The sequence below is a fragment of the Saccopteryx bilineata genome, chromosome 4 (genome assembly GCF_036850765.1).
Source record: "Saccopteryx bilineata isolate mSacBil1 chromosome 4, mSacBil1_pri_phased_curated, whole genome shotgun sequence".
Classification (NCBI taxonomy): domain Eukaryota; kingdom Metazoa; phylum Chordata; class Mammalia; order Chiroptera; family Emballonuridae; genus Saccopteryx; species Saccopteryx bilineata.
In genome coordinates this window covers 130317345-130343668 of record NC_089493.1, presented here as the reverse complement: position 1 = coordinate 130343668, position 26324 = coordinate 130317345, and the positions used below count along the sequence as shown (strand labels likewise).

Here is a 26324-nt window from a genome sequence, read left to right as displayed (position 1 = left end):
CACGCTAGGCCAACGCTCTACTGCTGAGCCAACCGACCAGGGCATCCTCTTTCATTGGTGGTCAGTGAGAGGAGCACTGTATGTGGCGGCCCTCCAACGGTCTGAGGGACAGTGAACTGAGCCCCCTGTGTAAAAAGTTTGGGGACCTCTGATTCCAGTACATGTGCTTTAAGGTGGTTGTAGGGTCTTCATATATATTAAATGATGATGCTTTTTCATTAATATGCAAACTCCTTCTGAAAAAAAATTTTATTTTTTGTATTTCATTACATCAGTTAAGGATGTGACAGAATGTGGATTATTAAGCAGCACCTAATACAGAGCCTGACATAATTCTTTACTGAATTTAGTAAAAGTTTTGCCTGCTTTTCAAGGTACACTGCCTGGTTTCTTCTCTCCACAGTGGTCCCACATCTGAAACATGGCAGCAGACTGGCTAGGCAGTATTGTGTCCATCAACTGTGGGGACAGCCTGGGTGTCTATCAGGGAAGAGTGTCTGCAGTGGATCAGGTCAGCCAGACCATTTCTCTCACTCGGCCTTTCCACAATGGAGTGAAGTGCCTTGTGCCAGAAGTCACCTTCAGGTGAGCCGTGACAGACCCTTCTGGGTCTGACTGTGGTGTGGGGCTGAGCCAAAGCCAGCTCGCCAGTGTTGTCTTGTGTGGGGCTGCCTGAGCAATGTCTTGTCAGAGGGGGCTCTGCAGTCTCAGGTCTTACAGTCCCACTGCTGTTCAGTACTGTTGAAACTTGCTGTCAGCTAATGGTTCAGGGCTCCTGAAACGTTTTCTTATCTCCATCAAGCATGCAATATACAGTGTGTCTGTAAAGTCATGGTGCACTTTTGACCAGTCACAGGAAAGCAACAAAAGACGATAGAAATGTGAAATCTGCACCAAATAAAAGGAAAACTCTCCCAGTTTCATACTTATTCAGTAGTTTGATGTGGGCTCACGCACAGATTTTTTAGGGCTCCTTAGGTAGCTATCCCGTGTAGCCTCTACAGACTCGTCACTGACTGATGGCCTACCAGAACAGGTTTCTCCACCAAACTGCCGGTTTCCTTCAACTGCTTATCCCACTGAGTAATGTTATTCCTATGTGATTGCGCTTCATTATAAACGCGCCGATATTCACGTTGCACTTTGGTCACGGATTCGAATTTAGCGAGCCACAGAACACACCAAACTTTCCTCTGTACCATCCACATCTCGAGTGGCATGGCTGTGGGCTGCTCCGCTGTATACACGGTGTTAAGTCATCATCTGTGCATGCGCACATGCTGCCACATCATCCTACAGAAACTGGGAGGGTTTTCCTTTTATTTGGTGCAGATTTCACATTTCTATCATCTTTTGTTACTTTCCTGTGACCGGTCAAAAGTGCACCATGACTTTATGGACACACTGTAATATATTCTTTGAATGGGTCAAAGTCAGAATAAGCTGTTTTCTAGTTTCAGATTTTTCTTTCTCAGTTTTGTATCACTGTGCTTTCTTAATGGAAGGCTGTTGTTGATTTTCCCCTGCAACATGTAGCCATCTGTGTAGGTGTATAGTATAATTTATCTCCAGGAGCTCAAGTTCTTGTTACAGGAATGTCTTTTTCTGTTTCCTTTTTTTTATTTTATTCATTTTAGAAAGGAGAGAGAGAAGGAGGAGGGGGGGAGGGAAGCAGGAAGCATCAACTCCCGTATGTGCCTTGACCAGGCAAGCCCAGGGTTTCTAGCCGGCGACCTCAGCATTTCCAGGTCGACGCTTTATCCACTGCACCACCACAGGTCAGGCCTGTTTCCTTTTTTTTTGAGAGACAAAGGTGTGTGGACAGAGCAAGAAGCATCAACTTGTAATAGTTGCTTGTCCTATGTGCCTTGACTGGGGCAAGCCTGGGGTTTCAAACTGGCGACCTCAGTGTTCCAGTTCAACGGCTTTACCCATTGTGCCACCACAGGTCAGGCAGGAATGTTCTTTTTTTAGTGTTTGCCAGCATGTCTGAGGTTCAGTTATCTTTTCATACCTCTTTTCACCAGTTTGGAAAACTTATGTTAAAAAAAAAAAGGAGGACTATTGGGCAAGAGCTTTCTTAACTTTCTGAACGATCGCTCCATGTAACCTTTTCTGTAGGTGTATCCATTTTTATTTCTCTGAAGTCTCAGTGGAAGGAATGTCCTTTTGTGTCCAGGGCTCACGTTAGCATGCATGCTTTATGTGCTCTTCTTTTCTGTCTCCTTTGAGACCTGTCCATCTTTTTTTGTGTCTTTAATTACAGCTTTTATACTGTCTCTTTGCACTTAGCATTCTAACATTCCCAGCCTCCCCTGTATACAGTACAGACATTCCCCAATCCCACATACAACTTGAATTTGCAAAATTATCATTTCTTTCTCTTTTCACACACAGCTCTTTTCAGAGCAAAATAGTCTGCCTTCATTCCCTTTGTGGCCTTCATCCTTACCCTACCTAATCTTTTTTCTTACTTTCCTATCTTGCTGAACTAGCTCTTGCCAGGGTTTCAGATGACCGAATTGCCAAGTTCAGTGACAGTGTCTCGATTATAATATATTCAAATGCTCCTTAACTTTTGAAGTATTCCCTTTTATTTTTTTGATTTGAGAGAAAGAGAGAGACAGATTGATTTGTTGTTCCACTTATTTATGCAGTCATTGGTTGATTTATTTATGTGCCCTGAATAGGGATCCAACCAGCAACTTTGGGATATCGAGATGATACTGTAACCAACTGAGCTACTTGGCCAGGGCAGTTGTTCTCTTCTTTCAGTTTCTCTGTCACCACTTTGGATTTTCTTTTCATGTTTTCCTCTATTTTTCTTTTTCTTCAGGTTCCATTGCTTCTTTTTAAAGATCGATTTACTCAAATTTCTTATCTTTGATTCTTTTCTCATTCTGAATTCTCTAGACAGTCTCAGGTACTTTTGTATATGTTAATGAGACCCCAAATTTTTTTTAGTAGTTATAATAAACATTTATTGAATTATTAATAACAGTACTAGACTTAACGATTTGCATGTGTCCTGTCAGTTATGCCCGTGAGGATATTTATGAGCTGGCCATTGTTATTACAGACGATTTCTGTGCTTGCATGTACCATATCTTTCCTGGACGCCATTTTCTGAGCTCCAGAAACTTTATTTTTATTGTCTACTGCTCATTTCGAGGTGGAGAATCTTAAATCTTCAATTTAAGATTTTCAAAGCTGAACTCATGTTACCTGCAGGTGTCTTTTTAAAAAATCTTCCTGTAGGCCCTGGCTGGTTTGCTCAGTGGTAGAGCGTCGGCCTGGCGTGCAGAAGTCTCGGGTTCGATTCCCGGCCAGGGCACACAGGAGAAGCGCCCATCTGCTTCTCCACCCCTCCCCCTCTCCTTCCTCTCTGTCTCTCTCTTCCCCTCCCTCAGCGAGGCTCCAATGGAGCAAGGATGGCCCAGGCGCTGGGGATGGCTCCTTGGCCTCTGCCCCAGGCGCTAGAGTGGCTCTGGTCGCGACAGAGCATCGCCCCCTGGTGGGCAGAGCGTCGCCCCCTGGTGGGCGTGCCGGGTGGATCCCAGTCGGGCGCATGTGGGAGTCTGTCTGTCTATCCCCGTTTCCAGCTTCGGAAAAATACAAAAAAAAAATCTTCCTGTAATAGGTGACTTAATGACACCTTTCACCCAAGTTAGAAACTTAAGAATCATAGTAAATTCTTCTTTCTCTTTGCTCCCCCTGCTCAGTTACCAAACCCTGTGGATGCCAAGTGTCTCACAGTTTCATCTTCCTGTCTCCCCCTTCATCATCACCTGTCTGTGTGTCCCTTCTTATTTCTTACCTGGTCTCTGGACAGGTGCTCCTGCCTCTAGTTTTCCCACCTGTAGCCACCAGAAAACCTAGTGTGATTATGACTGGCCCCCAGTTACCTCCACAGATCTTCCCTCCCAGAGGCCCTCACAGATTCCTTCCCTATAGTCATGCCATCTATGTTTGCAGTTTATCTGATGGGCCACATCTTAGGCTCTGAGCCTTGGCCTGGGATGCCACTCCTGCGTGGCCTGCTCTTATTCCCCCTCACACACACCTACTTAGTGTGCATATTTCGTCATCTGTGCCAACTTAACATCTGTATTTTCCTTTGCACACCTCTGTCCTAGGATTAACGTTTTTGATTGTCTGCTTGTTGTCTCTGCTGACCAGATGTGAGTAAATACTGTTCATACTGTTTTTCATCTGTGTGCTCCCTTCCCAGTGCAGGGCTTACCTCATAGTGAGTGCTCTGTATATGCCTGCTAAGTGAGCAAGGGAGGGAATGAATGAAAAAGTTCTGAAGGCCCTGGCCAGTGGCACAGTAGAGAGTGTCAACGCAGAGTGCCAATGTCTCCTGCTCGATTCTGGGATCGCTGGCTCCACCTGTAGGTGGCCAGTTTGAGCCCTGGTCAGAACACATATGAGAAGCAATCAGTAGGTGTACAAGTAAGTTGAGTAATGAGTTGATGCTTCTCTCTGTCTCTCCTTCTCTCTCCCTTCTCTCTCAAATCAATAGGAGGAAAAGAAAAAAGCTATTAAGCATCTGGAAATCTAGATGTTAATGATAGTTTTGTGATTAACAGTAGGGCTCTTTAAGGCTAGTGCTATGTCATGTGATTTTTTTTGTTTGAGAGTGAGCGAGCAAAACAGGAAAGGAGGGAGGAGAAGAGAGATGAGAAGCATTAAATCATTGCTTCACTTTAGTTGTGCATTGATTGTTTCTCATATATGCCTTGACCTAGGATTGGATCAACAACCACTGAAGCTGAGCCAGTGACCCCTTGCTCAAGCTGGCGACCTTTGGCTTCAAGCCAGCAACCTTTGGGCTCAAGCCGGTGAACCTGGGATTGTGTTGACAATCCTGTGCTCAAGCCAGTGACCTTGGGTTTCAAACCAGTGACCTCCGTGTTCTGGGTCAACAACACTCTGCAGCACCATCAGTCAGACTTAGGTGGATGTTGGTGGCTGAACCTTGTCCTCCAGTGTGCTGCCACCTCGCCTAGTTTTTGCCTCTGAAAGCTCAGTGTAAAGCAGCCCTGCAAAGGTGCAGCTGGCTGCTGTGATTCCAGTCTTGTCACTGCTACCAACTACTACTGTAGTTTTGAGAATTGGATTCTTTTGTGCATTTCAGGGCAGGTGACATTACGGAATTAAAAATTCTGGAGATACCAGGTCCTGGAGAAAACCAACATTTTGGATTCCTTCATCAAACAGAATTAGGTCCCTCTGGTGTTGGCTACCAAGTGGGTGTCGATCAGAATGGCACCGGCAGGTTGGTCAAGAAGCCCACCTCATCCAGCAGTACCCCTCAGAACATCCCTAAGAGGATGGACGTGAAGAGCCAAGATGCCGCCGCATCCCCCCAGCAGCAGTGTTCCCGGAGCTATGTGGACAGGTACACGGAGCCCTTGAGCCAGTCCAAAAACTTCCGTCGTCGGCATAACTCGTGTAAGTTGGAGCAAGTTGATACTTCTTATTCACCTGATGTTTGAGGGCTGTAAGTTCTTATCCACTGCTATTCTTTGAACAGTCCTTTGTTACCTGAATGAAAAAAGATGCTGGCAGGACTTCACAGAAATATTGCATTAAAGGGTTCTCTTATTAAAGGGCTGTGTCCTCCTCAAGATGTGGTAGGAAAGAAGGGAGCTGATAGAGACTCTCACCAGCCCTCTGCCCTCTCTAACTACTTCCTTGTCTTCTGGAGATCTGCCTGGAGTTCACATGGCTAGAAAGGGTACTGTTTTCAGTCTTGTGGCTGATGGGCTGTAGTGATGTCTGAGGATACTTGGGTTGCTCCAGGAGAGGCTTGAGTCATATCTCTCCTTGTGATGTGGCCCCATCCTCCATTAGAGGAGCAAGGAGGACTTTCCTGGACAGCTCTGTGACCTTAGTGTCTGACAGACTGACAGGTATGTTGGGTGTGCTGTGCTCAGTGTCCCTACTGGAGCGTCCAGAGCACACAATGGTGTATGCTGATGCTGTTTTGTTTAGGACTAGAAAGTTGTTGAATGCTGTTTGCTCATTAGAGAGCCACAGTTGATTCATTGGACTCTGATTGGCTCTGTTACACACCGATGTAACAGGGATCTGTTACATCAGAGGCACAGGGATCTGTGTGGCACTGATGGCAGAGGTCATTTTTAAGTTTTGAAATTAGCTGATTCTGTGAATAAACAATAAAGATTTGAAAAATTTAAAAATATATTTCAAGGTTCTTTTCTGTAGGTAGTGCTTCTTAAGTAACTATCAGAATTGATCATGATTGGAAACCTTAGATTGAAATTGAATTGTTACTTCTGTATCCTTTGAAAACCTGTAGAATGCTTGGATAGAAAATGAATCTTTCCTTAGAGTCTAGACTTTAACCTTTGTTGTTTGGCTTTCTTCTCTCTTTAAGAAAAAAAAAAAAGAGACCTTTTTTCTTTACCAAAAATACTGACTTATTAGTTTAAAGTTTAAATGCTCAAGCAGTTTATAATCTCATACACTTGAAAGTAATCTTTATTAACCATTTATATTTTATTTTTTCACATCCTCTTCCTGTCATTAACATCTTCTATTAATATGATACATTGGTTACAATTAATGAACCAGTGTTGGTACATTATTATTAACTATAGTCTCTCTATTACTCAGATTGCCTTAGTTTCCCCTCGTGTCCTTGTTACATACAGCACTGCATCCGACATGCCACGTTACATTCATTAGTCATGTCTCCTTGGCTCTGATGGCTTCTCAGACTTCCATAGTCTTTGATGACCTGTGTAGTTTTGATAAGCACTGGTCAGATATACAGTGGTAACTTGACACACGAGCACTTTAAATCACAAGCAATTTGAGAGACAAGCAGTCACTCCTGAAATTTTTTGCTTTAAGTCACTAGTGGATATTTGAATCAGAAGCTTCCGCCACCCTCCACTAAATGGGCTACTGAATGTTCTAAAAGGGAGGAAGAAACAAACTTCTGTGGAAAGATTTTTGTTGAAATGGCCTCTAAGTGAAAGTGAGGAAAGTGTGGCAAACAAGCCAAGTCAGTGAAGAAAATGATGATGATTAAGCAAAGTAAAAAAAATAGCAATTAAGTTTAGTGATCAAGTTACATATCATACATAGTGTGAAGTTAAGTTTTGCAATTAAATGTAGCATTAAGTGTGTAGAGAGTAAGCGATAGCACACAAAATGAAACCCTCCTCTGCCATTCCCCTCCCCCTCTGCCAGCATCTTTGCCTGACCTTGAAGGTAAATACACTTCATAAACCAGTTTATTTCTTTACATTCTCTCTTATTATGTATATATTATATATATATAGATGTATTATTTATAAAGTATATTTTCTTACTCAAAAGCATATAAAACAAAAAATTCGTGTGGTTTTTAGAGGCTGGAGCAGATTAATTGCATTCCCATTAATTTAAATGGGGAAATTCTATTTGACACACGAGCAGATTGAGTCATGAGCTCAGCCATGAAACTAATTAAACTCGTGTCAAGGCACCACTATATTTTGTAGAATATCCCTCGGTATTTGATGTGTTTCTTATGGTTGGACTGGGATTATGTGTTTTGGGGAGGAAGACTACAGAGATAAAGTTTTGTTTTAATGTTGACCTTGGTTGCTGGGCTGAGGTAGTATGTGTCAGATTTGTTCTGTGACCTCTTTTACCTCCTTTCCAAACTGGAATCTTTGTGAGGAAACTGCTGTGCAGTCCACACCTCAGGCATGGGCAGTGATGCAGAGTGCCTACCTTAGTTATCTGGAGTTCTGCCCCAGAGATTTTTCCCCTATGTATTTACTTGCCCGAGCATTTATTTTTATCAGTATGGACTGAATTCATCACTGTCTGTTTTGGTGCTCATCACTCAGCCTTGGGCCCTGGGAGCTCTTTCAGTCGGCTCCTGGGCCTTTGCAGTGCCCCCTAGCTTGCACTCTGGAGTACACGAATGCTGGTGCTCTCCTGGCAGTTCTCCACTTTCTGGCACTGCAGGAGGCTCCAGGTGCATCTCCTGTTTTCTGCCTAGCCCCTGATCAGCCATGTCGCTAAGGAGCCTGTATCCTTTTATATTGGAGAATGGTATTGACCATGGTCTGGGTGCTGGCTGTGCTCACTGCTCATGGGTGTTGCTCTTTAAGCTGATGGTGCAGGGAAATATTTGTGCATACCTAACCAGTATATATATATATGTGTGTATATATATATATGTGTATATATATACATACACACATATATATGTACATACATACATATATAGCTGTATATATTTCTATATTAATTTCTGTACTGTATAAAGAAAGCTAACGAAGGGTTTATATTGATATCTGCAATTTTAACCCATTACTATGTGGATTATTGTAGCCTCTTGTGTGTGTGTGTGACAGAGACAGAGAAAGGGACAGATAGGAACAGACAGACAAGAAGGGAGAGAGATGAGAAGCATCAATTCTTCATTGCATCACCATTGTTGATCATTGACCGCTTTGTCACATGTGCCTTGACCAGGGCTCTACGGTAGAGCGAGTAACCCCTTGCTCAAGACAGTGACCTTGGGCTCAAACCAGTGACCTTGGGCTTTAAGCCAGCGACCTTTGGGCTCAAGCCAGCGACCATGGGGTCATGTCTATGATCCCATGCTCCAGCCGGAGACCCCACGCTCAAGCTAGTGAGCCTGTGCTCAAGCCTGATGAGCCCACGTTCAAGCTGGTGACCTCTGGGTTTTGAACCTGGGTCCTCTGCATCCCAGTCAGACACTCTATCCACTGTGCCACCACCTAGTTAGTCTGTAATCTCCTTTTCTTACCTGTAATTTCAACAGTGAGATACCTATCCCTGTCACCTACCACCCACTGACTTAAATTATTCAAATCCAGTATACATGTATAGCAGTATCAGAATTACTAATCCTTGCCCCACCCCCTTCATTGACTTGTTTTATACATTTGTAATAGATTTGGTCGCATTCTGTATTCTACCTGAGATCCTCCAACCTACTCAGTGATTTTATAATTTTTTATTATTTTAATTTTTATTTATTTTTTAAGGGAGATAAGATTACTGCATGCGCTCCAACTGGGATCCACCTGGCAACCCTTGTCTAGGGCTGACATTTGAATCAATCTAACCAATGGCTGCTAGAGGGGAAGAGGAGGTAGAAAGAAGCATGTGGTCGCTTCTCCTGTATACCCTGACCGGGAATCGAACCCAGGATGTCCATATGCCAGGCCAATACTCTGTTCACTGAGCAAACCAGCCAAGGCCTATTTATTTATTTATTTTAAAAACTTTATTTCCAGAAAAACCAGCTTTTTTATAGTCATGCTAAATGCTGCATTTCATTCCAAATGAAAAGAACTGACGATTAGGATAGAGGAAAGCAATAAAGCTGTGGTATAGACTTGAAGCATGTCAAAAGTGGTATGGTAAGGAAAAGGAGAGTTTTATCTCACAAAGCCATAAACAGTTGAGAAAATTAATTTTCTATTCCAGGAAATCAGTCATCAACACAGCACTTTGAAAATATTTAAGATTTGTGATAATAACAGGTACTGCAGTGGCATTCTGTGTGGTTCTCTACTTTGACATTTCCCATTACTGTGGCCTTGGTAAATGCTTTGGCCACACAGCATGTGGCTTCTGAGGTGATGTTCTTTGGGACCAACATTGTCTTCTTGGACCTTGCTGGAGTGGGAGAAGCAGCAGCCCATGCATTGATAAAGTGGGGCACCCAGCTTGGAGAAGTATTTGTTTTTGTTTAGCTTGCATTCTGGCCAAACCTGCATTGTAAACTCTATCAGGAAAGGAATGGAGAATATGCAGAAACACAGACAATATTGCCAGAAGGACAGCTGCATGTTTTTTGTAGTAATCCATTGCTCTTTTTTCTCTGGACTCTTTTTTCTTTGGATTTTTCTGAAGCTGGAAACAGGGAGAGACAGTCAGACAGACTCCCGCATGCGCCCGACCGGGATCCACCTGGCACGCCCACCATGGGGCTATGCTCTGCCCACCAGGGGGCGATGCTCTGCCCATCCTGGGCGTCGCCATGTTGCGACCAGAGCCACTCTAGCGCCTGGGGCAGAGGCCACAGAGCCATCCCCAGCGCCCAGGCCGTCTTTGCTCCAATGGAGCCTTGGCTGCGGGAGGGGAAGAGAGAGACAGAGAGGAAGGCGCAGCGGAGGGGTGGAGAAGCAAATGGGCGCTTCTCCTATGTGCCCTGGCCGGGAATCGAACCCGGGTCCTCCGCACGCTAGGCCGACGCTCTACCGCTGAGCCAACCAGCCAGGGCTTCTCTGGACTTTTTGAAGGATGTGTTCAGGGCAGTTGATTGTGGATCTGAAGAGGGATTTTAGTTTTGTTTTGTGATTTCTCAGTAACTGCTGGCCTATTTATTTTTTAGTGTTTATTTTATGATTTTAGAGAGAGAGGGAGAGAGATATGGGGACAGGAACATAGATATATTTTTGTATGTTCCCTGACCGGTGATCAAACTAGCAACTTCTGTGCTTCAGGACAAATCTCTAACCAACTGAGTTCTCTTTGGCCAGGGAAAAAAAATTTTATTTATTTTATTTTTATTATTTTTCTTTTTCCAAATGAGGGTAGAGGAGATACAGAGACTCCTGCATGTGCCCTGACCAGGATCCACTCGGCAACCACATCTGGGGCCAATGCTCTGCCTATCTGGGGATGTGCTCATAACTGAGCTATTTTTAGTGCCTGAGGAGGAAGCCTGAGTGCCATCCTCAGCACCTAGGGCTGATTCACTCCAACCACTCGAGCCATGGCTGTGTGTGTGTGTGTGTGTGTGTGTGTGTGTGTGGGAGAGAGAGAGAGAGAGAGAGAGAGAGAGAGAGAAGGGGGGAGAGGAAGGGTGGAGAAATCCAGTTACCTACTAAAGCATATCTTGGTCACTTCCAGTTTTTGGTGATTATGAATAAAGCTGATTCTTCTGTGTGCCCTGACCAGGAATTGAGCCTGGAACATCCACACACCAGGCTGATGCTCTACCACTGAGCCAACTAGGTAGGACCAAAAAATTATTTATTTTGACAGAGACAGAGAGAGTCAGACAGACAGATAGGGACAGACAGGAAGAGAGATGAGAAGCATCAGTTCTTTGTGTGGCTACTTAGTCTCCTTAGTTGTTCATTGATTGTTTTCTCATATGTGCCTTGACTGGGGTGAGGGGTGGGTTGGGGAGTAGGGCTGCAGCAGAGCGAGTGGCCCCTTGTTTAAGCCAGCGACCTTTGTGCTCAAGCTGGAAACCTCGGGATTTCTAACCTGGGTCCTCCGAGTTTCAGTAGGATGCTCTATCCACTGTGCTGTCTGGTCAGGCAAATTTTTATTTTTTAATTACAATTTACAGTCAAAATTATTTTAGTTTCAGGTGTGCAGCATAGTGATTAGTGATTAGACAATTGTATACTAAACAGAGTGGTAAATTTTGATACTCACCTGATACCATGTGTAGTTATTACAGTATTACTGACTATTCCTTATGCCCCACTTTACATCCCACATCCCCATGATTGTTTTGTAATTCCCAATTTGTACTTAATTCGTACTTACTAATTTTTTTACCTTTTTCACCCAACACCCCCGCCAGAGTATTACATAATTAAAATTACACTGTATGTAGGCTTTCAGATTGCCTTTCACTTAACAATGTACAATTAAGACTCTTCCATCTCTTGTTGTAGATTGATAACTCATTTTCTTTTATTGATGAATAATATTTCACTGTAAAAATGTGTTTATCCAGTTACCTATTGAAGGATATCTTGGTCACTTCCAGTTTTTGGTAATTATGAATAAAGCTGCCATAAACATTTGTGTGCAGGTTCATATGGATATAAGTTTTCAGATAAGTTGTGTAAATACCTAAGAGTGTGATTGCTGGATGTTATGGTAAGACTATCAGTTTTTTTCTTTTTTTTTCCTTTTCCAAGTTGAGAGGAGGGGAGATAGACTCCCACATGCACCCTGACTGGAATCCTTCTGGGGCCCACGTTCTGCCAATCTGGGGCCATGCTCGCTACTGAACTATTTTTTCATGCCTGAGGCAAGGGCTCCATGGAGCCATCCTCAGCACCAGAGGCCAATGCGCTGGAACCAGTTGAGCCATGGCTATGGGAAGTGGGGAGAGGGAGAGAGAGAGAGAGATAGACAGAGAGAAGGGAGAGGTGAATGGGGGAGAAGCAGATGGTTGCTTTTCCTGTGTCCCCTGACCGAGGATCGAACCCAGAACATCCACATGCCTGGCCGACGTTCTACCACTGGGTCAACTGGCCAGTCCGTATATCTTTTCCCACTATTAACAATGGCAGAAGCTCTCTTAAAAGACTGCAGTTGATTTCAAAACAAGTAATTTATTTGACCTTTAACAATTTACTTGTATGAAAAAGTGCAATCACTCTCAGTACCCTGGTTGATGCTGCTTCTGCTTTCACTGTTTGGTCAGTTCCCTTTTCCTAGATTGACTGCTTGTAAATGAGATAGATCATGGGCAGAAAAATGTTACTCTCTTTCTAGAGAATGTTTTTTGGATCTGGATTGTGTGGCAAATGTCGATGGCCTGGGAATTTTATCATGAAATGTGGCTCAGAGTTGTGTTAGAATTACATCTGTTTATCTGTTGAGTAGCCTTGTGCAATGAGTAGGACAGTCAGCCAGAGACTGGCCGACTTGGCATTTACGTAATGTTTTATTCCATTCCAAGGAAACAGATCAGTTTCTTCCTGCTATAGTTGCCTTGTGGGTCATCACTGTTTCCTCATAGTGAATGAAGAGAGAGACAAGTTTGGATTTAGATTTATTAGAAATCTATAACTAGAACTCCCTTTGGTATATGTACATTGATGTTGAGACCAGTAGATTTATGAGGCTATAAGAATATCATTTCTTTTCAATTCTGGCTTCTAAGTGTTCTTTCAAGGTTAGTAATGAATTGTTGAGGGATTTGTTGGTTCTAGTTAACCTAATCCAACATTGATGAGAGATTTAGCATAAGCAGATTTTAATCTCTTCCTTGGGTAGGGGGCAGTTACAAAGAATAGCTTCTATGACCTTGGTCATTGAACTGACCACTCAGAATGTTTTCAGGTAGATGAATAGGACATCTTCTCAGGGAGCAGAGGGAAACTACTGGAGATCTGCTGAGGATACAGGTTGTGTGTGGTCTGTTGAGTGTGATATCACGTGAGCCCACCATCAGAAGTCGGTAAGTTTTTTTGCCAAGTTTTCATGATCCTACTGTGACTTCTTTCTTTTTTTTTGTATTTTTCTGAAGTGAGAAGTGGGGGGAGGGGCAGCAGACAGACAGACTCCCACATGTGCCCAACCGGGATCCACCCAGCATGCTCACCAGGGGCGATGCTCTGCCCATCTGGGGCATTGCTCCACTGCAATCGGAGCCATTCTAGCGCCTGTGGCGGAAGCCATGGAGTCATCCTCAGTGCCCCGGCCAATTTTGCTCCCATGGAGCCTTGGCTGCAGGAAAGGAAGAGAGAGACAGAGAGAGAAAAGAGAGGGGGAAGTGTACAGAAGCAGATGGGCACTTCTGTGTGTGCCCTGGCTGGGAATCAAACTCGGGACTTCAACACACAGTGGGCCGATGCTCTACCACTGAGCCAACCAGCCAGGGCCCTACTGTGACTTCTTTTTTTTTTTTTTTTTTTTGCATTTTTCTGAAGCAGGAAACAGGGAGAGACAGTCAGACAGACTCCCGCATGCGCCCGACAGGGATCCACCCGGCACGCCCACCAGGGGCGACGCTCTGTCCACCAGGGGGCGATGCTCTGCCCATCCTGGGCGTCGCCATGTTGCGACCCTCCTGGGTGTCGCCATGTTGCGACCAGAGCCACTCTAGCGCCTGGGGCAGAGGCCACAGAGCCATCCCCAGCGCCCGGGCCATCTTTGCTCCAATGGAGCCTCGGCTGCGGGAGGGGAAGAGAGAGACAGAGAGGAAGGCGCGGCGGAGGGGTGGAGAAGCAAATGGGCGCTTCTCCTATGTGCCCTGGCCGGGAATCGAACCCGGGTCCTTTGCACGCTAGGCCGACGCTCTACCGCTGAGCCAACCGGCCAGGGCCCTGTGACTTCTTAATCTCCTTGGATGTATTTCATTTCCCAACTTGAAAATTCTGGTACGGCTATTGGATCCCAAGAAGGTGACTGACTACCAGGGCCTAGAATTTGAGAGTTGAAATGATGGTCCCAGATACATTCAGGCACTTCACGAAGCTGTGAGTCTGGCACTGAAGCATTTGTAGTTTGACCTTCAGGTGCCTTTTGGTGTGCTAAGTGCAGTTTCCCTTTACAATATGTGTGTGACAAAAACCAGTAAATAAATGGGTTGTACAACAATGCATTTGTTGTCAGTTATCCTGGCCAAGGGGCCTCTGTGTCAAAAGCTGGCAGCAAGATGGCAACCAAGGGTGTGGGGGAGGGGACTGCCAGCCTTCAGTCTTAGTATGGTGTCTGAAAGGTGGAGAGACCTGGGAGCACTGTTCATCTTCTCCAAGGGAAACACGCTTCTTGCCCAGGGACCAGAGGCTGGCTTCATGCAGATCCAGGCCCTTGGGGCTGAGGAAGCCATGTGTTAAGAAAGCTTGTTCATGGAGGATTCCCCAGTATTGGTACTGGGAGTCTGAGGAAAGAGCAGAATAAGAGAACTGAGTGGATTAAGCCTGCCTTTCATTTATTTTACACACTCTTACCATTTTCTTGCTTACCTCTGATGTCATGATTAATTCCTCTCAGGAACTAGTTCTAGTTCTCTTTCTAATTTTTTCTAATTTTTATCTTTCTGCTTTTCTGACAGTATTTAGAACTTAGCTGGTCCTGAATGTCTATTTGTTAGATAAATGAATGGAAGAGCTATATTCAGAGTGAGCACAGGAAAACACCTGACCCCTTCTAAAGACAACTCTGCGTGTGGTTCCAAGTTATGTCCGTGCAGTCCCTGCTGAGCCAAACACGGCTTCCTAGTTTGCTGATTCTCCCTGTCTTCTCGTCCATTGATTAAGTGCTTATCTTCGTCTGTCACCGTGACAAGTCCAAGAGAGCCCATCACCAGTCTGTGGACATGACTGACCTTCCTTCTGAAGCCCTAGCCTCAGACTTCTTATCACGTGTTATTGACAACTACTCCTTCCTGTCCTTTGCAGTCACAACACACTTGGCATAAGTTTTGATGGTTTTGTTTTCTTCTCGTGATTAATCTCAAGTTGCCTTTTCTTTATTACCTTTCAGACTTTCAACTTTTGTTGTTTGGGTTTTTTGCTCTTTGATTTTGATACCGCTCTTTTTATTCCTTAATTCACTAGAGATTTGTGTACTTATGGTGGGCTAGCTATAGCGTTGGGTAACAGGTGTGAATGACAGTTCTGCCCCTGTTGGCTTACAGGCTCCTTGGAAAGTTGGCACAGAACATGGTTAGCTCAGAACACAGGGAGTAGCACAGGGCTGTGCTGGAGGACTGGCAGCCACAATGCCAGCGGTTCTCCTGCCGCTGTTGTCAGAGCTGGAGTGCTTGGGCTGAGTGTCTAACAGAGAAAAGGCGACACAGTTGCAAGTGCACCAGTGGGTGTCGTGTGTGTAGAGGGTAGGGCAAAAGTAGGTTAACAGTTGTAAAGTTTATTCTTGCATTATTATTATTTTCCATGAGCTACTATAAACCTACTTTTGCCACATGCTGTATCACTATGGTGTCTACAATTTGTGCAGCCACAAAAATATATTTGGAGCCTGACCAGGTGGTGGCACAGTGGATAGAGCATTGGACTGGGACATGGAGGACCCAGGTTCAAAACCCCGAGGTCACTAGCTTGAGTGCAGGCTTTTCCGGCTTTAGCACAAGCTCATCAGCTTAAGCATGGAATCAAGGATATGACCCCATGGTTGCTGGTTTGAGCTGAAGATGGCTGGTTTGAGCAAGGGGTCACTCACTTTGCTGTAGCCCCTTGATCAAGGCACATGTGAAAAATCAATCAATGAAGAACTAAGGAGCCACAACAAAGAATTGATGCTTCTCATCTCTCTCTCCCTTTCTGTCTCTCTGTCCCTCTCTCTGTCTCTGTAAAATACATATATATATTTGGAAAAACCTTTTACGGCCTGACCAGGTGGTGGTGCAGTGGATAGAGCGTCAGACTGGGATGTGCAAGGACCCAGGTTCGAGACCCCGGGGTTGCCAGCTTGAGCGTGGGCTCATCTGGCTTGAGCAAAAAGCTCACTAGCATGTCACTGGCTTGAGTTACTCAGTCTGCTGAAGGCCCATGGCCATGGCACATATGAGAAAGCAACCAATGAACAACTAAGGTGTCGCAATGAAAAACTGATGATTGATGCTTCTCATCTCTCTCTGTTCCTGTCTCTCTGTCCCTATCTATCCCTCTGACTCTCTCTCTGTCCCTGTAAAAAAAAACCAAAAAAACCTTTTATGAACAATAAGATGCTCCTACTAAAAGTAAGAAATCAGGATACAAAACTTCATAAGATGGATGCATATTTTCTTTTTTTTTTTAACACAGAGAGTCAGAGAGAGGGATAGATAGGGACAGACAGACAGGAACGCAGAGAGATGAGAAGCATCAATCATCAGTTTTTCATTGTGACACCTTAGTTGTTCATTGATTGCTTTCTCATATGTGCCTTAACCATGGGTCTTCAGCAGACCGAGTAACCCCTTGTTCAAGCCAGCAACCTTGGGTCCAAGCTGGTGAGCTTTGCTCAAACCAGATGAGCCCAACTCAAGCTGGCGACCTCGAGGTCTCGAACCTGGATCCTCCACATCCCAGTCTGACGCTCTATCCACTGTGCCACCACCCGGTTAGGCAGATGCATATTAACTAAAAGGAAATACTGTCAAAATGTTAAGTGAATATCTGAAATTTTCTATGTATTTATGTGTTACCCACTATGAACATTTATTTTTATTTTTTATTGATTTGGGGGGGGGGTGGTGGACAGGAACATCGATCTGTTTCTGTATGTACCCTGACCAGGGATCGAACTGGCAACCTCTGTGCTTCAAGATGACACTCTGACCAACTGAGCTATCCAGCCAGGGCCCACTGTGAACAGTTATTAACAAAAAGTTATTTTTTAAAAAAAGGAATACTTGGGTGGACCTGGAACTGGTGCACCCATGGGCCCAGCCCAGCCCAGAGAACGTGTAGTAGGCGAACCTGAAATTGAATTCCAGCGCTTCCGCCTGCTACATGTGGGACCTGGAGCAAGTCACTGCACCTGAGCCCGATCTCACAAAAAGAACCTTGGGCCACACTACTTACTGAGCACTTACTATATACCAGTTCTTGTTAGAGGCACAGGAAGATAATATGTGAACGACATAAAGATGTCCTCATAGCTACTTGCTATAGGATAGCTGTAAGGACGAGACAGGCCTAAAACTGCTTCCTGAGTTGTGGATCTTCCTGGATTACTAACAGTAGTTTTAGATGTTTTATTTTGTCTTTGGAGGTACAAGAGAACTCTAGATTTAGCCAGATTTAACCTCTCACCGGACCAGGGGAGAAGAAATACCACCAGGAAAAGAAAAAAGCCTACATGAGAATCTAGGAGATGGCAACGGAGTAGGCGGATGTTCCAACTGCCACCTCCCAGGACCAAATTATATTACAACTTAATTTAAGAACAATCATCTTGAAAAACCAACTTTGGACTGAACTAAGAGGAATCTATAACCAGGGATCACTGAAGAAACCAGACTGAGACTGGTAGGAAGGGCGGAAATACAGAAAGGGCTGCTCCGCTCTCAGGAGCAAGTGGTGGCCTGGAGGGACGCTCAAGGTGGGGTGGGTTGCCGTGAGAGGTGTGGGTCCTTAGCCCCGGACCGAAGCCACAGCCTAGAGCCCCAGAGCCTAGAAGAGGCACCTGGACAGTATTTAGCTGAGAGAAGAGCCAGGTTACTGTTTGAGAGAAAGAAACAGAACTCTCAGACCCAGGCTCCGTCTTAAAGGGCCCGCACAGAAAACCTCCTTCACAGACACTTACCTGAGGCTCTAGTGGGGAGAGAGCTGAGAGGACTGGAATTGCGAAAGGACAGTGTAAACTTGGAGGCCCAGGGAGGCCAATGCGGGGGAAGGTCACCCCTTTGCTGAGGAGTCATTCCCCAATACTAAAGTGGCCATTTTTCCTGGAGGTACCAGCAAAGGGAAGCAATTACCCCGTACACCTGAGTCTCTCCTGCTCCAGTCAGGGCAAAGGGTCTCTTAGAAGCAGGAGGCGTGTCAGGGACACAGGTTTTGAGTGCTGAGGCCGGAGCTACACCCCCCCCACACACACTGATGAGTACCTGCTAGCTGGCAGGCTGGTGGCTGCTACAGGCAGACCATACCTCTGGATCTTAGAGGCCACACCCTACTGAGGACTGGGAAAAATAAAGTCTGGATAGAATGACACCTGAGGCCAAGGGGTAAGCCACACCCACTACCCTCACTAACCACTGAATTACCATGCTGAGCCCAACAAGCAGCCAGCAGTAAGAGGTGGCAGAAAGCAGACTCAGGGGAACTTGAACTTTTAAGCAGACTTTCCCCAGGCTAAGAGTAGATAAAAGTCAGCCTAGGAGTGCAGCTGATATTTATAGTGGCACCTGGGCCTAGCAGAAGCAGTTTAAAAGACTGAATTGCTTGTGGCTTCAAGATTGCTAAAGGCCAGTCATAGGCAGTGACCCCCACTGGTCTGCGCCAGTTTCCTGCCAGAGAGGTCCAGGGCTGGCACATCCAGTGGCCAGATGCGGAGAGCATCAGTTCAGGACCTAACAACCTTTGTTAGAGTGGTATCTTTTTTTTTTAAACCTTTTTTTAAAAATTTTTATTTATTCATTTTAGAGGAGAGAGAGAGAGAAGGGGGGGGGAGGAGCAGGAAGCATCAACTCCCATATGTGCCTTGACCGGGCAAGCCCAGGGTTTTGAACTGGCTACCTCAGCATTCCAGGTTGAAGCTTGATCCACTGCGCCACCACAGGTCAGGCCTAGAGTGGTATCTTAAGGAAGGGCTCCTCACACCTGACCCAGCTAAGACAGAAAACACTGACACAAACAGTAAAAAGAACAGTAGCTACAGACAAGTAGCCTACAGTGGATTATAAACAACAGCTAATGCCAACCCATGAAGATCTAGGAACAACACAACTGAAAGTTGGAGGCAGACAACACCAACCCTAGACTTAGCTAGCTACACAAACAACACACGCAAAGGAGGAGTCTATTTATACACAGACAAAATAGGAATACAGAAATGCAATCCAAATGAAACGAGAGAAATCCCCAGAAAAAGAACTGAATGAGATGGGAGTAACCAAACTACCAGATGCAGAGTTTAAAAAAATGATTTCCAGGATGCTCAAGGATCTTAGAGCAACAATGGATGGACATAATAAGCAACTAAATAAAGAGATAGCAAGCATCAAAAGGACATTGAGATCATAAAGAATCAGTCAGGAATGACAAATACAATATCAGAAATGAAGACTGCTCTAGAAGGAATTAACAGCAGGCTGGATGAAGCAGAGGACCGAATCAGTGAGTTAGAGGACAAGATAAGAGAAAGCACAGAAGCAGAACACCAAAAGAAAATAGGCTCAAAAAGTCAGAGAAAGCTCTAAGAGAGCTCTGTGACAACATGAAGAGAAACAACATACGCATCATAGAGGTCCCTGAAGAAGAAAAAGAACAAGGGATAGAGAATCTGTTTGAAGAAATCATAGCTGAACACTTCCCTAAATTGATGAAGGAAAAAGTCATACAAGTTCAAGAAGCACAGAGAGTCCCATTAAAGAGGAACCGAAGGAGGCCTACACCAAGATACATCATAATTAAAATACCAAAGTTAAGAGACAAAGGAAGAATACTAAAAGCTGCAAGAGAAAAGAAGTCAATTACCTACAGAGGAGCCCCATAAGGATGACATCTGACTTCTCAATAGAACCACTTGAGGCCAGAAGGGAATGGCAAGAAATATTCAGAGAGATACAAAACAAGAACCTACAACCAAGACTTCTTTATCCAGCAAGGCTATCGTTGAAAATTGAAGCAAAAATAAAAAGCTTCCCAGACAAAAAAAGCCTTAGGGAATTCATTATAATTAAACCAATACTGCAAGAAATGTTAAGGGGCCTGTTGTAAAGAGAGCAAAGGAAAAAAGAAATCTAGAAAAAGTGGAAATGTAGATTTATAGAATAAAATGGCAATAAGCAACTACACATCAATAATAACCTTAAATGTAAATGGATTAAATGCTCCAATCAAAAGACATAGGGTAGCTCTATGGATAAGAAAACAGGACCTGTACATATGCTATCTATAAGAGACCCATCTCAAAAGATACACATAGATGAAAGTGAAGGGGTGGAAAAAATATTTCATGCAAATGGAAATGAAAAAAAAAGCTGGGGTAGCAATACTTATATGTGACAAAATAGACTTTGAAGCAAAGGCTAAAGGTCACTACATAATGATAAAGGGAGCAATCCAACAGGAAGATACAACCATTATAAATATCTATGCACCTAATATAAGAGCACCTAAATATATAAAGCAGCTTTTGATGGACAAAAAGGGTGAGATCAACAGCAATACTATAAGTGTAGGGGACTTTAATACCCTACTAACATCAAGGGATAGATCCTCCAGACAAAAAATTAACAAACAGTTGCCTTAAATGACACACTAGATCAGGGGTCCCCAAACTTTTTACACAGGGGGCCAGTTCGCTGTCCCTCAGACTGTTGGAGGGCTGCCACATACAGTGCTCCTCTCACTGACCACCAATGAAAGAGGTGCCCCTTCTGGAAGTGCGGTGCGGGGGGCTGGATAAATGGCCTCAGGGGGTTGCATGTGGCCCATGGGCCATAGTTTGGGGACGCCTGCACTAGATCAACTGGATTTAATAGATATCTTCAGAACCTTTCATTCCAAAGCAGCAGAATATACATTCTTTTCAAGTGCTCATGACACATTCTCTAGGATAGACCACATATTAGGACACAAAACAAGTCTCAATAAATTTAAGAAGATTGAAATCATATCAAGCATCTTCTCTGATCACAAAGGCATGAAACTAGAGATCAACTACAATAGAAAAACTGAAAAACATTCAAACACTTGGAGGCTAAATAGCATGTTATTAAATAACGAATGGGTTAACAATGAGATCAAGAGAGAAATAAAAAATTTCCTTGAAACAAATGAAAATGAACATACAATAACTCAAAATCTATGGGACAATAAAAGCAGTCCTGAGAGGGAAGTTCATAGCACTACAGGCATACCTTCAGAAGCAAGGAAAAGCTCAAATAAACAACCTAACCCTGCATTTAAAAGAACTAGAAAAAGAACAAAAATAAAGCCCATAGGAAGTAGAAGGAAGGAAATAATAAAGATCAGAGCAGAAATAAATGACATAGAAGCTCAAAAAAAAAAAAAAAAAAAACCCCCCAAAACAGTACAGAAGATCAATGAAACCAAAAGCTGGTTCTTTGAAAAGGTAAACAAGATTGATGAACCTTTAACCAGACTCAACAAGAAAAAAAGAGGACTCAAATAAATAAAATTAAGAATGAAAATGGAGATGTAACAGCTGACACAGCAGAAATACAAATAATTGTAAAAAAAAATACTATGAGAATTTATATGCCAAAAAACTGGACAATCTAGGTGAATTGGATAAATTCCTTGAAACATACATAATCTTCCAAAAATCAATCTGGAAGAATCAGAAAACAAACAGGCCAATAACAAATAAAATTGAAACAGTTATCAAAAAACTTTCAGTGAACAAAAGCCCTGGACCAGATGGCTTCACAAGCAAATTTTACCAAATATTCAAAGAAGAAGTAACACCTATCCTTTTCAAACTATTTCAAAAAATTGAAGAGGGAAGACTTCCAAGCTCCTTTTATGAGGCAAGCATAATCATCATTCCAAAACCAGGTAAAGACACTAAAAAGAAAGAAAACTATAGGCCAATATCCTTAATGAACCTAGATGCTAAAATTCTCAACAAAATATTAGCAAACTGGATCCAGCAATACATGAAAAAAATCATATATCATGATCAAGTGGATTTTATTCTAGGGAGACAAGGCTGGTACAATATTCACAAATTAATCAGTGTGATTCATCACATAAACAAAAGGAAGGATAAAAATCACATGATAATATCAATAGATGCAGAAAAAGCATTTGATAAAATCCAGCACCCATTCATGATCAAAACTCTCAGCAAAGTGGGAATACAGGGAACCTACCTCAACATGATAAAGGTCATTTATAATAAACCCACAGCCAACATCATACTCAATGGGCAAAAATTAAAAGCAATTCCTTTAAGATCAGGAACAAGGCAGGGGGTGCCCCCTTTTCATCACTCTTATTCAACATAGTTCTAGAAGTCCTAGCCATATCAATCAGACAAGAAGAAATAAAGACATCCAAATTGGAAAAAAAAAACTATAAAGCTTTTGCACAGCAAAAGACAGTATGAACAAAATAGGAAACCCACACAATGGGAGAACATATTTGCCAATACATCTGATAAGGGGTTAATAAAAATTTATAAAGAACTTCTAAAAATCAACACCAGGAAGGTAAACAATCCAATTAAAAAATAGGAAAGAACTGAACAGACACTTCTCCAAAGAGGACATACAGATGGCCAATAGACATATGAAAAAATATTCAACATCACTAATCATTAGAGAAATGCAAATTAAAACCACAATGAGATATCACCTCACACCAGTCAGAATGATGCTCATTAACAACACAATAAGTGCTGGTGAGGCTATGGTGAAAAGGGAACCCTCCTGCACTGCTGGTGGGAATGCAGACTGGTGCAGTCACTGTGGAGAAGTGTATAGGGTTTCCTCAAAAAATTAAAAATGGAACTACCTTTTGATGCAGCTATCCCACTTTTAGGAATATATCTGAAGAACACCAAATCACTGATTCAAAAGAAGATATGCACCCTCATGTTTATTGCAGTATTGTTTATAATAGCCAAGATCTGGAAACAGCCCAAGTTTCCGTCAGTGAATGAGTGGATTAAAAAGCTGTGGTATATATACACAAATGGAATACTATGCGGCCATGAAAAGAAGGAAATCTTACTTTTTTCCAACAGCATGGATGGACCTGGAGACTATTATGCTAAGCGAAATAAACCAGGCAGAGAAAGAAAAATATCATGACCTCACTTATATGTGGAATCGAATGAACAAAGTGAACTAAGGAACAGAATAGAGGCAGAGGTGGGATCACAGGGACCAGAGGAACAGCGTTCAGAGGGAAGGGTGATGAGTGGATGGGATCAGAGAAGGTAAAGGGGTTAGTGAAATTATATATACATAACACAGAGATATAGATAGCAGGACAGCAACTCCTAGAGGAAAGGGGGGAGGGTGTTCAGGGGAAGGGGGCAAGGAAAATATAATGGGGGACATAGGGGTGAGGGAGTTACATTCGGTGGGACACTTGAATCCATGTAAACAATAAATTAAGATTAATTCAAAATAAATAAACTAAAAGGAATACTTACTGGCCCTGACCGGTTGGCTCAGTGGTAGAGTATCGGCCCAGTGTGTGGATGTCCCAGGTTCGATTCCTGGTCAGGGCACACAGGAGAAGGGCCCATCTGCTTCTCCACCTCTCCCTCTCTTGTTTCTCCCTGCCCCCCTTCCCTCCGCAGCTAGAGCTTGATTAGAGCAAGTTGGCCCTGGGCACTGAGGATGACTCCGTGGCCTCCACCTCAGGCGCTAAAAGTGACTGGTTGCAATGGAGCAATGGCCCCAGATATGCATAAGATCACCCTCTAGTGGGCTTGCACAGTGGATCCCAGTTGGGGCACCTGTGGGAGTCTTGTCTCTGCCTTCCCTCCTCTCACTAAAAAAAAAAAAGAAAATAAATTTTAAAAAGGAATACATACTTGTTTGCTGTTGCTTTCTAATTTTGCTCTTTACCATTGTGTTGTGTTGAATAGGTTTTTGGTTTTGTCTTGTATGCTCATTCTCTAAACATAACTCTCTGCTGGTTCTTGTAACTTTGCCTAGCTTTATCAGGGTTACATGGTATTTATTCCAGCTCTTGTTTCCATAGTTATATATGTGGAAATAGTGCAGAATTGGGAATCTCACAGATCAAAGTTTAAATCCGAACTGATATTTATTAGCTATGTAAATTTAAGGCACCCTTAGATCCGTCATATGTAGAAAGTTAGCTTAATCAGGTTGTTCTGAAGACAAACAGAGATAAGATATGTGTATCAAAGCTCAAGTGGTGCCAGGCATGCAGGCTCTGCAGGTTGACAAGTTGGGGCCCTTTGTGCCTGTCTTCCTTTACCTTCAGCTGGTGACTACAGACCAGTGGTTTTCAGCCTTTTCACACTTGAGGACCAGTGAAAACAGAAGAATTATTTCAGGGACCACTATTGCAGAAATCACCTTGAGCATACGTGAATTCAACTGAGATCAGTGGATCTATAATCTTCATACATCAGGGTGATTAACTCTTGCAGACTGGTCCACAGACTGGTGGTTATAAAACATTGCTATAGACAATAATAACTATCTTCACATTTCTCTAATACCTTATTAATACCTTAGAGTATTATAAAAATTAATGAAGTAGTCCTCGTGAAGAAGCTCATGGTAAATGTTTAGACACGTGCATCAGTACAGTGATTTTCAACCTTTTTGAGCCACGGCACATTTTTTACATTTACAAAATCCTGGGGCACACCACCTACCAAAATGACACAAAATGACACTCTAACACAGTACATATTATACATATAGTTAATAATATAGTTTCTAAATGTATTTATACTCACTTAATGTGAAACTGGGGCCTGTTTCGATGAACGCAAAAGGGATATCCTGGCAGGAATGGTAGAAAGACACACACGAAGCTCTTTCTCAACAGTTCTCAGTTTCTCTCTGTTTTTAGTTTTTATCGTAGTCAAGCTTGAGAAGCTCAGCTCACATAGATATGTGGTTGAAAACGGGAGCAATGTCAAAATAGCTTTGTTGGCCAGAATGGGGAACTCCTTGGCAACAGATAACCAAAAACTGACCAAAGGAAGATCAGCAAACTTTAGTTTTAAAGTTAGATAACATTGTGATGCATTGTATATCACCCTCTGCGGGGGCCTCTTTTAAAAAGAAAAAGGTCAAATATCTATATACACCATTAGGATAGATATAACCAGCTGAAGCTGAGGCTTCATCTAGTGGTGGCAACATTTACCTCCAGTCCTGACCAGGAGTAGAAATCGGGACCATGGAGAGGAGTAGCAGCTTCAACTACTCTCCCCGGCCACACAATGGCCACACAATGACAAGTGCATGGCAGCCCGAGCGGGGACCTTCCTGGGTGTGGATGAGAGGCGGCCTACTATTGGTTCATCGCTAGTGGTCGGGATGAATCCTAGAAGGTGATTGGTCAGTGAGCGTTCCCTGTGCCTCCACTCTTCCTGTCGCTGATAGCTGGAGGGATTGTAAGGGGAATGTTTATGTTTAGATGGAGGCGGCTGGCGGTGGGCCGTATCCGGTAAGCGGGCTGTAGTTTGGGGACCCATGTTTAATTTCCCCACGGCACACCTGATCATGTCTCACGGCACACTGGTTGAAAAACACTGAGTTAGTATGCTCTGGATGTAATAGAAAGACCTCCCCGGTGGCTTAAAGAATGAAGAAATGTCATGGTATGTCCAGAGGTCGGGACGTCTCTGTTTTTTTGAAGCGCTCCTTATGTGTTGGCTTTGTCCTTCATTAATGCTAGCTTGGCTGCAGTGCTTCCCTGTGTCTCATCCAGAGTTGGCATTCCTCAAAAGGAGAAGAGACACCCATTTTTCTAGTGCGTTTTCTGTGGTGTCGTTTCTCAACGTTAGTACTGGTATTTTGGGCCAGATGAGTGAGTGTGTGCGTGTGCTGTGCAGTGTAGGATGGCTAGTGGCGTCTTGACTCTGCCTACTAGATGCTAGTACTACCCCAACCATGACTAGTTGTAACAACCAAAACTGTCTTCACATACTGACGATGTCCCATGGGAGCCACAATTGCCCAGTTGAGAACCAGGAGTTGAGTTTCTCTGAAGTGAAGAAAGCTTTATCAGAAACAGCTGCGCCACTCTCTCCCCTGGGAGCACGCCCACACCTTCCTGCATCTATGTTTTTTTTCTCCTAAGCTCTAAGGGACCCCATGAGACTTGCCACCAGGGGAGCAGTGGCAGTGGCAGCGGCAGCGGCAGCTCATCCCGGGCTCAATTTCTGAACCTGTCTCCAAAGCCAGCTTCCCC

The 26324-nt window shown here is 43.7% G+C and overlaps 1 protein-coding gene, 1 long non-coding RNA gene and 1 pseudogene across 8 annotated transcripts in view; 1 reads left to right on the top strand and 2 right to left on the bottom strand.

Moving 5' to 3' along the window:
* The window catches only part of EDC3 (enhancer of mRNA decapping 3), a 60457-nt gene that overhangs the window by 8655 nt on the left and 25478 nt on the right, over window positions 1-26324 (top strand). For 6 of the 7 annotated variants that reach the window (XM_066278206.1, XM_066278210.1, XM_066278205.1 and 3 more), the window contains 2 exons: window positions 404-585; window positions 5141-5457. In XM_066278206.1, the coding sequence (XP_066134303.1) occupies window positions 422-585; window positions 5141-5457 (481 nt within the window). In that variant the 5' untranslated portion in view covers window positions 404-421. The remainder of the gene's footprint in view (window positions 1-403; window positions 586-5140; window positions 5458-26324) is intronic. The other variant, XM_066278211.1, reaches the window with a different exon arrangement.
* LOC136335784 (glycoprotein hormones alpha chain-like) lies at window positions 9527-9876 on the bottom strand (annotated as a pseudogene).
* LOC136336248 (uncharacterized) lies at window positions 14353-25330 on the bottom strand. Its single transcript, XR_010731399.1, has 2 exons — window positions 25275-25330; window positions 14353-14650 (listed from the first exon to the last, which is right to left on the bottom strand). It is a non-coding gene; the product is annotated as an uncharacterized lncRNA (long non-coding RNA).